This window comes from Apodemus sylvaticus, chromosome 20, assembly GCF_947179515.1.
Source record: "Apodemus sylvaticus chromosome 20, mApoSyl1.1, whole genome shotgun sequence".
Taxonomy (NCBI): Eukaryota; Metazoa; Chordata; class Mammalia; order Rodentia; family Muridae; genus Apodemus; species Apodemus sylvaticus.
Window position 1 is genome coordinate 12,491,375 of NC_067491.1, and position 18,898 is coordinate 12,510,272.

Below are 18,898 nucleotides of genomic sequence, written 5' to 3' on the forward strand. Positions count from 1 at the left end.
AAGTGTCTGGGTACAATTAAGATACAGCTCCAGCAGTTAAAACTCAGCGGGTCTGGAAGCTGGGGTAAGATAATAAGACAAATAAGGCACAAATGAGCATCGACGGGGCTGAGGCTGCGGAGGTTCTCCTGAGGAAGCGAGGTTCCCATCTGCTTAAACACCAAGACCAAGGGGAATTGCAACCTACAGTTCCCTAGGGTAAGTCACGCCCTCAGCATCCTCAAAGGAAGGGTTTTGCCATTTGTTTTATAGACCAAATGAGATCATGTCTTCAAAACTTCTTGTGAAAAAAACATCTGCATATTTGTACCTACAATTGCCATAGTTTATTGATGTGGGACTGTAAATATGTACATACTGCACTTGGATGTTGAATTATTCATCATTATCATAAAATTCTTAGATATTAGATGTTTGCCAAGTAGGGGAGAGAATATGGTTAACACTTTAGAAGAATAAATTGAGATTCTGAGAGCCTAAGATTTGCTCTTGGGTATATAATTTTGAGACTCAAGACCTTTGGTTCCTAGTTCATTCAAAACCCAAGAACCGTAGTTACTAAAGCCTTTGCTTTGGTCTTTATTAATTCCTAACATGATTAGTACCTTGTGGCCAAGTCTGAATAATTCTACTTCAGTCTGTGCAGCAGTATTTTGATGGTTGTGACATGGAATTCCCAGGAACCATACAACTAAAATACACACACACACACACACACACACACACACAGTCACACGGACAGACATTTAATCCCTAGGACAGTCATCTGTGAAGAATTCTGTGTATATAGAAAGGAAGACTCAGAAACATTCATTTACCAAAGTCCCAGATGGAAATATAAGTTGGTATCTAACAGTTCATGGCAGTTGAGGTAGGGCCAGTAGATACTGTGTTATTACTTTACACAGTGCTGAAACAAAATGTCTGACCAAAGGAAGTTAAGGAAGGGTTTTTTTTTTTTTTTTTGGCTTATAGTTTGAGGCCAAAATTCATGGCCTTCAAGGAATGAAGCAGGAACCTGAGGTGACTGATCCTGTGCAAGCATGGCCGGGGGCAGACCGACTCAACGTTTTATTCTTAGTCCACTTTCCTTTTGGTATCCAGTCTAGTCTGCCAGGCCACCGGATGGTCCCACCCTGCGTTACACTAACGTGTGTCTTCTCACATCCTTTAGACAAACCTTTGATAACCCAGACGGGCTTGTCTATATGTTTGTCTCCTAGTGACGGTTATATCCAGTCAGGTTGACATTGTTAACCTCCACAGACCCTTGGGATTCCTACCTAATGAACCAGCAGGGTGGAGGACAAATGTTGAATGGAGCTGAAAAGTAGCAGAAAGGACAGGGCTGATATTCAGTTTTGTTAACACCAAAGCTCCCAGATGAGCTCCATTGTTATACTGAGACATCGGTCCAGTAAGTTTACGGTCATTTGAGTCTCCACTCCAAAACTTAGGGTAATAAATTTGGGTCATTCCTAACCACTATGATATAGTGTGTCCGATACTCTTGGTGTCTTGCTTTAAACAGTGGTAGACTCAGGAACATTTGTGACATTTAAGTCTCAAGAAAAAGGGAAGCCATATTTCATATGAAAGCTTTGTTTTGAAGACAAGGCAAGATTTGCTAGAAATTAAGAATTGAGGTCACTGAGTATTTTTTCTGCTATGGGATGCTAGGTGGTGAACAGTTAATACCTATGCTTCTGACTAACCTATCCTGCATAGATGTTTTAAGCTATATGGTAAAGCAACTCAGACAAAAACTATCGTAATGTTTCATACATGGAACATTATGGTGCTAGGATTGCACCATAGCTTCAAGGGCTTAAGTACTCAATGATACCAGCTATGACAGGATTTAAGGGGAAGAAGCACTCTTTATCAAAACTGGCAAGTTTCTGCTCTCTAGGATTCATCAGTGTTTTGTGAACCAGAGGGTAGGATTTCCAGTAATTATTATTTTCTTTGGGGGTGGGGTGGTGGAAGATTAGTGACCTCACCAGGCATTTTCCCCATGCCCCTAAATTTAATCTTATTCTATTGGTTGGCAGTTCAAGACCTCGCTCAACAAATGTTTACTGTGCTTCTAGTGTTGAAAATAATAGATACCAGGTGGTGGTGGCACATGCCTTTAACTTGGGAGGCAGAGGCAGGAGGATTTCTGAGTTCAAGGCCAGCCTGGTCTACAGAGTGAGTTCCAGGACAGCCAGGGTTACACAGAGAAACACTGTCTCGAGAAAAAAAAAAAAAAAAAAAAACACCACCAACAAAACAAAACAAAACAAAAAAACACCCCCCCCCACCAAAAAAAAAACCCAAAGAAAATAATAGACGCAAAGTTCCTCTGTAAGGGAGTTTACAGCAAAGGGGCAATAAAATATTTCAAAATAAATAAAACATTTATTAAGTATTGTTTGGATAGGGGTTAGGCAAGTATTTGCATGGTGAGCTGGTCTTTCTTCAGTAAAAAGGAATCATTAAGATGGCTCTTACATTTCTCCAAATGATGACATTTGCCATATGACACATGACGACATATGAGGTCACCATACTTAGGGGGAAAAAAGACAAAAAGTTAATTCCATACACCCAAGAGTAGCTATGACTTTTAAAAACTACTGGGAACGTTCTATTCCATTTCTCCCAAAAGTAGAGCAGTCTGTGGAAAGACATCGAGGGGAAGTCACTTAGTTAAAAAAATTAATAAATAAAATCAAGTCAAACGGAAAGGCAAAATGAAAAATGAACCTAGAGTCAGACAGCAAACTTGCCGATCCAGGGTCGCTCTCGGGGTCTTTAGACCGATCCGAACCAGGGAAAGTGTCGCCATGAACTTGGAGGGCAGAGCTCCTTTCCCCGGCCGCAGCGCGGTGGCAGGACCCCGGGGGGAGGTCAAGGTGTGGCTGCGAGCCAGGCGGCGAGCGGACAGTGCGGCGTGCGGCTCGGAGGCGCGCGGCGGTGACAGGCAGGACGGCCGCGGTGGCCCGGGCTAGCGCGGTCACGCCGCCCCGCGCCGCTCAGGTGGCGCCTTCCCGCTCAGGTGAGCTCCTCCCGCGCCTCCCATTGGCCGAGGCGCCCGTGGCGCTGGAAGGGCGACGCAGCCCCGGGTCTAGTTCAGGGTCTAGGGCGGCGCGTCACTTCCGGTAGCGCGGAGCTCGTAAAACACCCTGGAGAGAAAATGGCGGCGGCGACGGCGACGGCGGCGGCGGCTTCGGCGCCTCAGCAGCTCTCGGACGAGGAGCTTTTCTCTCAGCTCCGCCGTTACGGCTTGTCTCCGGGTCCTGTGACAGAGAGCACCCGGCCGGTCTACCTCAAGAAGCTGAAGAAGCTTCGCGAGGAAGAGCAGCAGCAGCAGCACCGGGCGGGGGGCCGCGGCAACAAGACGCGGAACAGTAATAACAATAACACGGCGGCCGCGGCGGGCGCAGTCGCAGCACCGGCGGGGATGGGGGGCCGGCCGGGCTCCGGGGACCTCGCGTACTTACGGACGCCGGCGGGCCTCGGCCGCCTGTCGGCCTCGGCTCCGGAGAGCCCCGTGGGAGGCTCCGGGGGCGCGGCGGCCGTCCCCGCGGCGGGCAGCAAAGTGCTGCTGGGCTTCAGCTCCGACGAGTCGGACGTGGAGGCCAGTCCCCGGGAGCAGGCGGGCGGCGGCGGCGCGCGGAGGGACCGGGCTGCGCTGCAGTACCGCGGGCTCAAAGCGCCGCCGGCGCCCCCGGCCGCCGGCGAGGTGACGAGCGGCCACCCTGCCGAGCGGAGGAAGCCCCACTCGTGGTGGGGGGCGCGGAGGCCGGCGGGCCCCGAGCCGCTGCCCACGTCGGGGGGCGACGGAGCCGCGGAGGACGTGGACGAGGAGGCGGCGGACGGCGAGGACAGGGACCCCGAGGCCGAGGAACCGCTGTGGGCCGGCCGAGCCGTGAACGGCAGCCGGCTGCTCCCCTACAGCTGCCGGGAGCACTACTCGGACTCGGAGGAGGAGGAGGACGGCGACGTGGCCTCGGGCGGCAGACAGGTATTAAAGGACGACTCCCTTTCCCGGCATCGACCCAGACGGAGCCATAGTAAGCCGTTCTCCGCGCTGACTGCTAAATCTGGCGGCAGCCGGCTGGATACTTCGGTGCAGGGAGGGGGAGGACTCGCGATGAATGACAGGGCGGCGGCCGCCGGGAGTCTAGACAGGAGCCGAAACCTCGAGGAGGCGGCGGCGGCGGCCGAGCCGGGAGGAGGAGGAGGAGGATGCGATCAAGTGGACTCCATTCCTCGATACCGTGCTGGCGCGAAGAAGCTGGCCCCGCTCCTGTCGCCGCCGCCGAGTCCCGACGTGGACTCCACCTTGGAGTCGCCCACGGGGCCCCTCCTCAAAACCAATAATCACGTCGGCGGCGTGGATTCCCCCGCTCTGTATGCCAACAGCCTCCCTCCCGGGGCGGCCGCGGCGGCCCCGGGTTCACTCAGGATCAACCATGCCAACCATACTGGCTCCAATCACACCTACCTGAAAAACGCCTACGGCAAGCCAAAGCTCTGCGAGCCCGAAGAGGAACTTCTCCAGCAGTTCAAACGCGAGGAGGTGTCTCCGACGGGGAGTTTCAGTGCCCACTACTTGTCCATGTTCCTCCTAACCGCTGCCTGCTTATTTTTCCTAATATTGGGACTGACTTACCTAGGAATGAGAGGGTCGGGAGGACCCGAGGACGGAGGACTCTGTAAGTATCCAGTAAACCCCGAGGGCCTGATTATCCAACTAGCAACCTGGCTAGTGGTGACCTTGACCTGCAAGTAATTTACCGAGCAATGCCTGCCTCCTGCCCTCCTTTTGAGAAGGAGCACTATTAGAATATCAGAATGATGATTTAGGGGCTGGTTTTCAAGTTTTTCTGCATGGTTCAAATTTAAAACAACTTAGGAAGAAGAGGACGACACTGCAAGCCTGTTAGTAAAAGGCGCTTGAATGTCTTAATTTCTTTTCGTTTTAAATAACAGCAGATGTCTTTTGCTTGTGAGTTTTGAAGTGTTGCCGTTTTAAGGCAGCGCCATGCATGCAGTGTTCTCTTTAAATGTGTTAGGATTCTAGAAGATAGCATACTGTTACTTGAAATTCTGGCACACACAATATAGGTAGTTTTTTGTTTAGTTTTGTTTTGTTTTTGTTTTTTAAAGAGAATGAGTGTTAAGGCAGCAGGCACAATTCCTAATTTACCACTCAGCCCACTTCCACCCCTGAAGAAAAAAGTCATGGTAGTTTAGCAGAGGAACTTGGAGTCAGATGTAAAGGACAGGCAGGCACATGCAGTCCTTAAGCCAGCATCTTTCTCCAGGCTGAGTACTGAGTAATCAGGACCACAGTGATAGGTCAAACCATCAAAAACAGAACCATCGTGTGCCCTGTGAGGACGCAAGGATGGAGTGGTTGGCGTGAGCTGTTTTAGATTGTTTGTGGGGAGCTACCTTTTGAGCATTGTAGAGAGACATTTCTGGGCAAGGGTCACAAGAAGGGGAGAGGACTTGAGTGGAGCAAAGGACTTGCTGTTGGAACTTCTCTGTGTTGCTATTGACTAGGATGAGGTTTAATGGACTGTTAGGTTACTTAGTGTTTCTTCCCGTCTCCCCTGAAGATCTTTCTCCTAATATGAATTTACAGTATTATGATTTGTATTTACAAAGTTGTCTGACTATATATTTTATTCGACAATGATGGGATAGTAATAGGATACTCTTAGCAGACTGAGTAGCAGGGGCTTTGATTTCAGTATAACTAAGTCCAAGATAGTAAACAAATTACTACACTATTGTTTAATGATGGGTTACAATAGCAGCCATCACTTAAGTTGGCTCTCTGGGAGCAAGAGTGATGTATGTGTCATGCCTTAAATATTTCACACACACACACACACACACACACAATCACTCACATTCACACTCATACTCTCATTCTCTCTCAGTCAAACTCAGTCAGTGACAGACTCTGTTTTTGCCTCTGTTTTTCTGTCCACTGTGTCATCTGTCTGGCAGTTATCTTAAACCTACATAGAGTGCTTTACATAGAGTGTCTTAGTTGGCCTTCAGCAACTCTCAGGGAAAGGTGTTATCTTCATTTTTATGGACAGGATAATGAAATTCAATTAAGTCAAGAAATGTCCAATTGAAAGTCTGTTGAGTCAGGGGACTATGATTTACATTATTTATTATAGCTTCAGATTTTTTTCTAATGGCAAAGCCCATTTTTTAAATATTTTGTGTGTCTTTTGTAAGGTGTCATAGATAGAAAGGTACCTTTATTGAGTAGAATATTTGGTATGACTTCATATAGAATTAGTAATGACACACATTAAAGGTCACTTTCATCTCTGTTTCCATCACAGTACAGTAGATGATTAATGTTTTGTTGTGGACTTAAATTGCAAGTAGAGTTAGACAGGATGCTAGGTAGGATGATAGTTTACTTTAAAAACCAACTCCTCAGCTTCATTCATAAAGAGTACAGTGCTTGTATATCCTGAATGGAAACGAGGGCTAGGATGACCAAGGGCGTGCTGAGAGAATCCAGCTCTTAACTTCTGAGCCTCATTCTCACATGCTGAGAGGTATACATATCTGTCAACCTTGTACTTGTGAGGATGGAAGGAGATAATCTGTTAAGCATAGGATGATAGTTATTTAGAAGTTCAGATAAAATTAGCTGTATTTCTGGTAAATTATAGTATATAAGTAATGAAATAACTATTAATGTAAATATTTAAGTTTTAATTGTTTTAAAATCTAGCATTTAATTATCATCAGTTCCGTTAGATGCACTGTGCAGAAGTTTCAGTTAGACTATAATGAACCCATGATGCACTTGGCCTAGTGTAAGGCATAGTGGGAGGAAGGGCCTGCTCCTTCAGTCAGTCAGTTCCCTTCATGCCCAGGGTTGTGTGTGTGTGTGTGGGGGGGGGGTGGACACTTACACTCCCCGTATTCCCGATCTTTTGTTATAATGTCAAGCTGTAGCATTCATTGGTCAATAGTAGGCTTAAATTTTACTTCAAGTAATAATTTCACCAGAAGATTGTAGGTTATATGTGACAGTAAGCTTTTATTAGTTACTATTGAAATTATACAATATATAATGGTCTTATATATGTGAGCCTAGCCTTTAACGGCCGAGCCATCTCCAGCTCATATAATAGACATTGTTTTTTTTTTTTTTAAGTAAAAAGTTTTTAATTATTTTGGTCTGCAATTTTCTCATTAGTATCTTCTTTTTTAATTAAATTTCTTAGTTTGCTCTTATGTCTGCAGAATAGGTGATAAATTAGATGAGCTAAGCTTTTTCCAATTCCAAGGATGAACATTCTAACTTTAAACTACAACTCACAGATTAACCTGCAATAAAATTATCCCATAGGTGATTAAATCATGACAGCTCACTGAAAGAAAAGAGAGGAAACAGAATAGATTGCCTATTGCAGATTCATGGTTATTATTTAAAAATTATTCTTCAACAAGAGACATGATTCTTGTAGACAATTTGAAGAAAGATGAAGCAAAAAAAATGAGTGTAATTATATATTATCTTTCTAACTTTGTACACATTCTTGTTAATTTATAACAGGAATACTAGCTCCTTTCAGAACTTCCCTCATTTTTAACATAAATATAGGTGTGTTGTTTTCATTCAAATGATATGTATGAGTTTTACTTTTAAGTGCCTACCATGCTAAGAATTTTAAACAACATAGATAAGTGTTGAACAATATGTGGATGTGTGGTAGATGAAATCTTCAGAGCCTACATCTTAGAAAAAAAGATAGTTTAGCGAGCTGGAGGAGGGGCCGTAGCTGATACTCCATGCGTGCGGGCAGGCTTTTCTGAGGAGGCTGCACATGGACCAAGGTCAGAGTTACCAGAGGCTTAGCCAATGACCAGAAGATCACTGCGGCAGATAGACCTGGCTGGCGGGGTGAAGGGTCGGGAAGAATGGCCAGTGTTTCTGGGACCGCACTCTAGGGAAATGGCACATGGATGGCAAAGTCAGTTTGGGCTTGGAAGTCAGACTGGAGGAGTCTGAATTTTAGTGAAATCATTATGTATTAAGCAACTTGTATTTTCACTTATAATGTCGTAGGTATCCTGACTATGTACTGAGTCTAAGTGTAAAGGTATATTTTAAGAATTTCTCTCACCACAGGTCTTTTTGTCATCCTGTAAAAGTGTTAAATCTGTTATCTTAAAAACATTCACTTCCATATTCTACTTCACCGCTGCTCGCCTTGCAGTTCAGAGTCATTCTCCTCTGAGCGCTTGGTTTTTGTCTGCTTTTTCTCCTCTCCTAGTAGTTTTACTTCCTCAGTCTTCGGTCACCAATCAGCCAGCTTCGGTTTCTCCTGCAAACTTGCCTTGGTTCTGCTCCGAGCTCCCTTGCACCTGCACTCCTGCAACCGTGCAATGCGCCGCTGTCTCTAGCGTCCCTTTTTGCCTGTGCTTTAAAGGTTTAGTCCTGCGGCTTAATCTTCAGTGCAGTCCGTCCTTCCTGTTTCCCTGGAGTGGGTGTTTCATCCATTCCCGAGGTCTGGCTTCTCAGTTTGTAATCTCTCATAAATGTCCCTTCTGAATGTCCCAGCCCATCTGCCACCTTCTGTACTGCCATCCTGTTTTTCCCCTCTTCTTTGGTCTGATAGTGATGCTTCCATTTACAGCCAGAGCTCGAGAGAGACTTGAGTTTGCCTAGAGTCCTTCCTTCCCTTCACCTTGCTATGTTCTGCCCCGTTAGTAGTTTGATGTTCAGTAGCTCTTTAAAACTTTTTTTTATTTTTAATATTTATTTATTGTTATATGTAAGTGCATTGTATCTGTCTTCAGACACCCCAGAAGAGGGAGTCAGATCTCATTATAGATGGTTGTGAGCCACTGTGTGGTTGCTCAGATTTGAACTCAGGACCTTTGGAAGAGCAGTCGGTACTCTTAACCACTGAGCCATCGCTCCAGCTCCGTCAGTAGCTCTTCTGTGTTTTCTTTGAGTCATTCTTTTTTGTTGTTTTGTTTTTCAAGACAGAGTGTCTCTGTGTAGCCCTGACTGTCTTGGAACTTGCTCTGTAGACCAGGCTGGTCTCTAAGTCCGAGAGCAACCTGCCTCTGCCTCTAGAGTGAAGGGATCAAAGGTGAGGGCCGCTGCTGCTTGCCTCAGTCTTTTGTTTCTGTCTCTTCTGTTTTCAAGTTAGCTTTTACCCAAGCTCTTTCTAGTGGAAAGGTCTATAGTTCTGGGCAGTAGCCTTTCTAATCCATCTCTTGCTAGAGAAGTATTCTAAAGCATACACGAAATTAGTTTCTCTTACTTCAGACTACCCAGTGATTTTCTCTTACTAGTCAGATTTAAATTTGATTCCATTTTCCTGGGATCACGCTTGCTCTGTCCACCTTCATTTCCTACTAGACATTCAGTATGTACTGGAGTTTTAGTCTTTGAACATATTACCCATTCCTTGGTAACAGTTTCTCTTTCTCAATACTATTTATCTTAAAAGTTTGCCTTGTGAACTCAGACATTTCATCCTGTTTATCTGAGTTTGGACTGTCAGAAGAACTTCTTCCCTCAGTTAAGAACTTCATAGCGTTTATTACACTGTGTGATTGTATGAGCTTTCCATGGCAAACAGATTATACGCCCTAGTTTAATCTTTTTGTAGGTCAGGTACAGGTTTATTACTCAGTTTGGGTTTGAGTTTAGTTCTGTCTGTTCTGTGACTTTACTAAAAATGTAATTGTCTGGTGTTAAAAAAAAAGAAGTTGCTTGATACCTCCATGGGGGTGGCTTTGAACACTTTGTGAGATAATGTGTGCCAGATGTTTAGTGTTATTGAAGATAGAAATCACTTCAGTATTCTTGGCTCATTTGTGACCCATGACTTAGTTTAATGAATAAGTGATTACATTTAAAGTACCCAATACAGGTCCTCTGTATGTGTAGTTACACGTCTGTAGATTTAACTAGCTACCAGTCAAGAATGTTTGACAGAAATTTTCATCACAGCATAATTTGTTATTGTTTAAATAGTGTGGTACAATGGCTTTCTATAGCAATTGACAACTTTATCTTCAGTTATTTACATAGTATCTTGTATTAAGAGTAGAGAAAATGTAGAGTACAGAAGAGGATGAATGGAGGGTGTATGCAAACGCCTGCCGCGGCGCCTGGCAGACACCAGCAGGTTCAGGCTTCAGTCCAGGGGTCCCGTTCTTCATGGGACTCGAGAACCACTTTAAATAGACACTGGTAAGCTCCGGGTATGTCTTAGTTTTCACTCCAGTGGTTGCACATGCTTTCAGTCCCAGCATTTGGGAGGCAGAGGCCAGCCTGGTCTACAGTGTGAGTTCTAGGGCAGCCAGTGCTATACAGAGAACCTGTCTTGAAAAACCAAAGGAAAAAAAAAGAGTATATGAAAATAACTCATTCCCACAGACATTTAGACTACATTAAGATAAGCCGTAGGAAGTGGTTACAAATCAGCCTGAATTCCAATTTTGGTCTTAGTTTAGTAGGTTAAGCAATGGAAATCCTGGGGGATTTAGAGTGAGAACTGACACATGGTCAAGCTGTTTCCTAGAAGGGTGATGAGGTGGGGTGGGTAGTGGGGACAGTTAGAGAGGAGAGCTGTAATAAGCATGACTTTATGAAACTCAGGTCGATAATTGGGATGGAGTAGAGCTTATGATAACTGCTTTGAGGAAAGACTTGTTCTTGTTGATTGTTCTTTATTTTCTATGTTCAGAATCAAAAGATGATTTTTGTGGTCATCAGCCTGAATGACTTAGGAATATCGACACTGTGGAAAAGAATCAGAGATGAGGAAGAGGGCTCCTGTTTGGAAAAAAAATGTTCTATAGAGAAACTTTTATTTAGGAGTGTTTTTCAGTTCAAAGTGGAACTGTCCTTTGGCTCATGGTAGAAATGTGGTTGGCATAATAAAGACAAGAGACTGGTGCCTCGCGTGAGTGAGTACAGGGGCTCTTGGCTGAGGGAGGAGCTTGCTTTTTGTACTCCCTTCTTAAAGTGTTCCACTTTGTGGGCTCTGTTTAAATACTTTGTCTTTAGAGGATATTGACTAGCTGACTCTAGAAATTGAAACCTGATATTGACATGGGGTTAAAACTTAAAAAAAAAATACTTGTAGTTATTTGTGAAGAATGATCAGAAAACAATGATTTTAGACCTAAGAATAGTCCTGTAAATCCAAGATGTTTGTTATAACCAGTTTGATTTTAAAAACTGAAAAAAAATTTTTTCTATGGGAATGTGCTTTAAAAATTATCTGGGCCGGGCAGTGATATATACGCCTTTAATCCTAGTACTTGGGAGGCAGAGGCAGGTGGATTTCTGAGTTCGAGGCCAGACTGGTCTGTAGAATGAGTTCTAGGACAGCCAGGACAGAGAAACCCTGTCTCAAAAAAAAAAAAACAAAAAAACAAAAAACAAAAAGAAAGAAAAAGAAAGTTATCTGTAGAACTTAACATTCTGAAACACCACTGAGAGCTTGATTTCACCATGGAAGTAAGTGGATTGGGGGATACTGGTGTAGAGAACCTGGGCATGAGGATTGGCACTGCCACGTACCAGCTTGTAAGTTGTAAGCCTGAGGCTGCAGCTGTGGGATAAAGCGGGGACTAAGGAAATAATACATGTAGAACTGGGTCTGCGGCTGTAGTGACAGCAGCCCGAACACCCTCTGTGTGCTGTGTCCAGGCAGAGGACCAGCACACAGTAATCCTCACGTGGGTGTTTACTGCTGGCTGTAGGATGGACAGGTGGGAGAGCTCAGGAACTTGATTGGGATTTCGAGGCAGGTCCTGTGTGGGGAGGGTTGGGACTTGTCTGTAGCTGTTAGTCACCATGCTAGCTTGCCTTTCTGTGTGTAGTACTTAGTACTCAGTGTTTGTTTGTGCCCATTATCTATAGCACGGTGAAGAGCATGGGTGGGTTATGCAGCTTAGTATGTGAGATCCAAGAACTGCTAAGGATAATGTGTGAAAGGAAAGCACAAAATTATACTCAACTACTAGGGGCTGTGTGCAGCCATTCTCACTTGAAGAGTTTAGATTAGTTCGTAGATGTGTGGGAAGGGTGTCGCTGTCATACACACTGTAGTACATAATATATAAAGCCATACTAAGACACGTTCTAACTTTAGAAATAGCTGTACAGTCATAAAAGTGGTGGGGAAAGGGTCTTATGATGTAGATTCCCTGTATAAAACTAACTGTTTTCTAGGGTTTAACTTGGGGAAGAGGTTTAGATACATAGTATATGTGGTTTTCTTTTTGACTAAAATTTGTGTTGTCCATTCATATTTATGTTTGTTCTAGTGGAAAGGAAATGTTCTAAAGTGTTGGTATGTATACTTTAAAAATTAGGTGTTTTAGGGTTGTGAGAACCTAGGGTTTATTTCTATGCAACAGTGTTTGAATTTGTATATTGTAACTTTTGAAACATAACATTAGGAAATAGTTCTGCAAATTTGAGTGTCTTATGGTAAAATTCACCAGAGCATATAACCTCTATCCTGGAGGAGCTGGATAATCCTAGATCTGACTGTTAGTGTGGGTTGATCATTCCTTCTACCTACTTTTGGTGCCACAAGTTTTTCAAGTGAGGATTCTGTCTATAAATCATACAGATTTTAATGTAGGTATTATTTTTTAAAGTTTTAAAGGTAAGTGTTTTGGGGGAAGAAATATAGAGAATAAATGTGCCCCAAATGAAGATGTTATAAATCTGAACATTTGCTGCTAAGTTCAAGATGTTCTAGAAGTTGGGCGGTCCCGCTCCAGTGTGATGGAAGACAAGCTTCCTGCCTGCCTGTCGGGTGGCAGTGGCTAGTGATGCTGCTGTGTTTGGGTAAGGATGTACTCAGAACCCTTGAGCCTTGGTTTTTATAGCTGTTAAAGAAAAAGCATGGTCAAGTACTCCTCATGTCCAGCCAGTGAATTTTATGGGAAATTTTACATAAATGATTTGAAAGAAATTGAAGTGATATAAACTGTACTTCTACTGTAAGCTAGAATTCTTCAACTATAATAGTACAATTTAAGAAACACTTGTCCAGCTCAGTGGCATGTTTTACTAATGATGTTAATAAGTGGTAAAAATCTGTTAAATTTATAGTATGTATCAGCATCTTTAAGCCTGTCTCTTATGCCATCTGAGTAGAAAGGGGGAGCTCCCTTTGCTTCATACCATCTGATTAGCATCTTCCTTATTTCCTGGACTCAAGACGAATCTTTTATTTTTGTAGCTATATTATTATGTTGTGTCCTAAAACACAACCAGAAGCTAGAATTTAATGGTGCTGACATCAAGAAGGTAGATTGTTACATGATGGAAATGTAGTACTTAATTTGAGGCAGAAAATACATAATCGCTTGAAGGTGGATGTTATACTTAAGAGGTTTTTGTTTGTTTGTTTTTGTTTTTTGTTTTTAGAGGAACAGAAATAAGAGAATGAATATATAATTATTAGGCGCACATGACAGTGACTGGTAGCCAACAGTAGGTAGCTGTTTGCATTCTAGAAGGGCTGAGCATCCTACAGTTATCACTCAGTCCACAAAGCTTCAGTCTCTCAGCTCTCAGCAGTCTCTGTCTGGCTCTGAAGGCCTGGACCATCCCTGACTGGGGGTTTAGTGTGAGTTGGAACGCCTGAGATACTAAGTTCCCTCAGCAGCAGTTGCATTGGAACTTAGGCATTGGAACGCAGAAGGACTGATGCATTCACCAACAGTGTGCAAGGCAGGTAGACAGAGCAGCACTGCCTTTACAAATTCTGTATCTGCATTGCCCACTTGGGAGAGCATCTTCCTCCAGCTTCTTCCTTCCTGGAAAGACCCTGGTAGGTGTGCCTCAGTTGGATCTTAGAATAAGCTGCTCTTGATACTGGCTGAGGAGTAATACCCATTTGGCTTGGTAAATGCTCTTCGGAGAACTTAGAAAGTAGGATGAGTATTCTTCTACCATAGTGGGAAGATCAAGTATTTCGTTCCAGTGATTAGTCAGTTAAATGGGTGTATTCAAGGAACTGGAAGGTATAAAATGGATTTAATAAGCAGTATTTTAAAATCAGACTGCCACATTAGAAGGAATTTAAAGTGCAATAAGATCTCCAGTCTCTTGGATAATTTTTGTGAAGCATATAAAGACAGTTTTATTCCATTTTGAATTTGAAACATTAGTACTGTGATTTTTTTTTCCAGAATCAATACAGCAGAAATATAGTACATATATTTAGCCAAAATTTTCAAGTAGCCACATTAAAGGACGTGGGTAGACGGAATACTAATAATCTAGTATAGCTAGAATAACCAGTGTTATAATTTTGAATGACCAGTGTAGAAATTGCTAATGAAATATTTTCTGTGCTATTTTTGTGTGTGTACTAAGTATGCAAAACTCAGGATATCTTATACATTGTATAAATCAACAGACTAGTGATTTTTCCAAGGCTCACTAGACACATGTGGCTGGTCCTTACTTAGATCTGGACTGCTCTGCATTATTGGTTTAATTAGATCTAATGGCTCATTCTGGAATGATTACATTGTGCCATGCGTTGCATTCTATATAATTTAACAGTTAATATTTCTAGTAATATGATAAAAGTTTTGTTATCAATTTACAGATTCAAATAATGAGATAAACAGATATTCTATAGAACAGTGGATTTACAACTATTCTGATTTAAACCCCTTCTGTTTACTACATTACAATGTTTTGAACACAGCCACTCAGAGATCGGGCAGGCAGGTGGATGAGGCTCATCTCTGTCCTGTGCACTCTTTAGGGACTTGACTCGTGCTCCTTATTAGAAGGCACCACACGCCTCTTAGCAGCTGCTCTGATGGTCATGGGGAGGTCCCTTTATGCTTGCTTTCCCATTTCCAATTTCAACTGCACTCTATTACTCTTGAAACTGGACACTGGGATGAGTGGGGGAAGGCCAGCTCCTGTGGGAAGAGAAAGCAGGGATGAGTGAAGCTTGTATAGGCTGAAGGGTTTTAACTTTGTCAGTGTTTGAGATTTCTGGGAAGCTGTTACTTAACATATTTGAGTTATACACATTTTATATCAGTTTATTGAATATTATATAGTAGATTTACTAAGCAACATACCCAATTTAAGTTGAATAAGTCCTTGAATTAGATTTCTATTTCTAAAGGCTTGACTCACCACAGCAACCTTCTTTGTTCAAAGAGGAAAAGCAGGCATTTCTCCGTTTTGATTGATCAGCATTGTGGACTACGTGTGATGCACATCTTTAAGCTTGCAGTTGCCTTCCCCGAGGCTGGAAGCACAGCGTCAGGACACTTGTTTGTGTCCGGGAGGTCTGGGTCAGTCTCCAGGCAGGCCAGACGAAACGGGGCAGGGGTGGGCCGCCGGCTTCTTGCTGTAAAACCACAGCTCACGGCTTGTGTGGCTTTGCTTTTCTTTTCCATTCTTCCTCCTTTTCCTTCTCGTTTGTTTAATGTGCATGAGTGTTTGCCCACATGTGTACAAGTGTGCCGCATGCATGCCTGGTGCCCAGGAAGATCAGAGTCATCAGATCCCCTGGAGCTGCACATGTTCATGAGCTACCACATGGGTGCTGGGAACTGAACCTAGGTCCTCTGCAAGACTGACTAGTGCTCTCAACTGCTGAGCATCTCTGCACATCCCCACATTCTTTATTAAAGATGTTTAATCTTTTGTTATTTCTATAGAGATTTAAATAATAGGCACTGGCTTTCCTCACTTACTGCTTAGTCATGAATCCTAGAGGAAAATAAAAATATGTGAGTATGCTATTTAAATGCAGATGTTTTAAAAATAGAGTATAATAGGATATATAGTTTGACAAAAACAACATATTGAAGTAGGAAAATTCTAGTAAGTCTTATAGCTAGAGAAGATATTGTAAGAATATAAGTAGTTTGCTTTATATTCTTTTTGTTTGTTTGTTTTTTGGTTTTTCGAGATAGGGTTTCTCTGTAGCCCTGGCAGTCCTGAGACTCACTCTGTAGACCAGGCTGGCCTCGAACTCAGAAACCAGCCTGCCTAGTGATTCCAGATAGCGCCACCACCGCCCGGCAGTTTTTTATTCTTGCGCAGTTAACTCTACCAATGTGTTGCGAGGCTGCTTGCCCCTGCCCCCAATTTATGAATGGTAATTCTGGTTTTTAAGGAAGAAAGGATACACCTGGTGAATTAAAACTTTTAAAGTTAAGATCATTTCTGTGACATAAACCATCTTTGATTTTTTTTTTTTAAGATTTATTTATTTATGTGTTTTTTACGAACATGAGTGCTCTATTTGCCTGTATGGCTGCATGGCAGAAGAGAGCCTCAGACAGAAGAGGGCATTGGATCCCATCACAGATGGTTGTGAGCCACCTCGTGGGTGCTGGGAGTTGAACTCAGGACCTCTGGGAGAGCAGCCAGTGCTCTTACCTGCTGAGCCGTCTCTCCAGTCCTGACCATCTTTGATTTTAAAGGAATTTTAGAGTTGCTTGTTTTGTTATGCAGTGGTAGAATGTGGGAAGGCGCTGTTTAGCCACGCTTTTTCAAGTGTAGCTTTAAGCAGCAGAGTTTAGCTGGGCAGTGGTGGTGCACATCTTTAATCCCAGCACTCAGGAGGCAGGGGCAGGCGGACTTCTTGAATTCAAGGCCAGCCTGGTCTCCAGATTGAGTTCCAGGACAGCCAGGGCCACACAGGGAAACCAAAAAAAAAAAAAAACCAAACAAAAAAAAACCTGAGCGTTTTACAGGTTTTAGTGTGACTGTGGGTTTGTAGTTATGATCATTTTAATAATAGCTCAGTTTAAGGGACCCTAAGTCTCTGTATGTGTGCCTCTGCTTGAGTACTGGAATGTGTAGATTTTGCTTGCATTATTCAGTTCTTAGAACTTAATAGCTGAGGGCTTCATGCTGGGCATATCATAGACACAAGCTCCCTTCAGCCCGGTCAGAGGAGCTTCTCTTTGCAGTGAGTGTTTGTGAATGCAGTCTCGGCTGTTATAGACAGTTGCATGTTGAGCCTTAAACAGATTATTTTTACTATCCCCTGTAAAGCTTAGGGAATAGCACAGGAAATGGGATAGAAAGAAAGTGAGAGGAGAGAGAAAAGGGCTTCGAAGTGCTCTCTCTTCTGTGCATGGGGGAGGGGGTCGGAGCAGCCAGGAACCCTGAGCAGCCTGCTGCCCTCATTGGACCGATTGAAGAGTACTCTGGAAATAGCCACAGATGGCGGGCAAAGAGCTCAGGGGCTGCTCATAACTGCTGAAGGGCTGGCTTCTGACTGCTTCTGGAGAAGGGAGTCCTCATCTTCAGATGTGTACCCACAGGTGAGCCCGTTGGCCTCCCTTGGACAGTTCATGCCCATGCCCACGGAGACCACCTGGTTAAACTTAGTGGGTCACAAAACAAAACAAAGGCTGGAAAGGAGCCAGTGGGGAGGATCGGCGGGAGGGGAGGGGTCGGGAGGAGAGAGGGTGGTACCTAGAGTGCTTAGTGTATCCTGTGGATGAAGCTGTTGAGGACCAATTTGGTTAACAAAGGTAAATACAACAATCCTGGCAGCTCTAGACTGTCTTCTTTCCTGTTCTTTAGATAAGGAAAAGGAATCTTTAGAAGATTAAGAAACTAGCCTGTGGTGTGTGTATGGCAGAGCCTAGATCTGAGTACAGATAATTATCCCAGGGTATTTTCATCCTGTAACATAAAGGAGCTTTTGGTGATCTGTATCCAAACCACAGTGGATGGCATAACGGTACATAAACTAGTTTTATCGCAGGATTTTAAGGTTGCTTGCTTCGGTTTTAGAGAATAAAGTATGTTGATCTGCTCAGAGTATTGTCATATAGCTGTTAAGTTCAGTTCTGGTGTTATAACAGTTTCGTGAAGTTAAATTTTTGAAATCGGAGTATAAAGCAGAAATTGAACATGGTCAAAAATGCAGAAATGCAGCTGAAAACTCCTTAGATAGAGAGACTCCCTTAAGCTCTCTCAGAAAGGCTACTTTTTCCTTTGATTATAAAATTAGATTCTTTTTAATAACTAAGGCAGCAATAGAACAGTTACACTTAAATATTAAAATCACACTTGGAATTTGAAGTATGCTATGAAAGCTCTGTGGGAATAGAAAGAAGTTGAAGGAATAGCATAGTGTTAAAAAAAGAACTTCACAAAATAAATTTAAGTTTATTTGAGCAAAGAACAGTTGATGTGCTGGGTGGTATTCAGAACCAGAAGACCCGGAGCTCCACCCTCTCCAGAGAGGGCCCAGCAGGTCCAGCTGGGCAGTGCTGTCGTGATTTGTATTTCATTTCTTTCTTTTTACTTTTGTATGTGTTAAATCCCACTTGTCCCTTACATGGTGTATAAGAGGGCGGTTGATTAATATGTTTTTATTTATTCTTTGAGAATCTCATATGTGCAGAGGATGTGTCTTGATCACATTCACTGCAGTCCTATCTCCTATTCCAGTTTCGTGTCCATCTTCATTTGTTCTCTCCCAGTTTCCTTTTCCAGTTAGTACTGCTCACATGCCCATGGGTATAGGAACATCCACTGGAGCACGCCCCACCTATGGGGGCCACACCCTGGAAGACAACTGACTCCTCCCCTAGCAGCCTTCAACTGCCCCTCGTTCTTCAGCTGGGGTGGGGCTTTGGGGGCACACCATTCACATGGTCTGGGCCGCCCTCCACGTTGGCTGCTTTAACTGTGCGTGCTGATGCAGAGAGCACGGCTGCTGTGGGTTCCTGAGTCAGCGGCCCTGCCATGTCTAGGTCACCCTGCTAGTGGCAGTTCTCCTGACTTCAGGCTCTTAACAGTCTTTATGCTCCTTTCCCCATGATGCTCCTTGAGCAATGGGGCAGGTGGTGTGCTAAAAAA

The 18,898-nt window shown here is 43.5% G+C and overlaps 1 protein-coding gene across 1 annotated transcript in view; it reads left to right on the forward strand.

The window, feature by feature from the left end:
* The first annotated feature begins 3,140 nt into the window (after nt 1–3,140).
* Lemd3 (LEM domain containing 3) overlaps nt 3,141–18,898 on the forward strand; it is a 49,464-nt gene continuing 33,706 nt past the window's right edge. Inside the window, exon 1 of the mRNA XM_052166044.1 lies at nt 3,141–4,706. Coding sequence (XP_052022004.1) covers nt 3,182–4,706 — 1,525 coding nt within the window. The 5' untranslated portion in view covers nt 3,141–3,181. The remainder of the gene's footprint in view (nt 4,707–18,898) is intronic.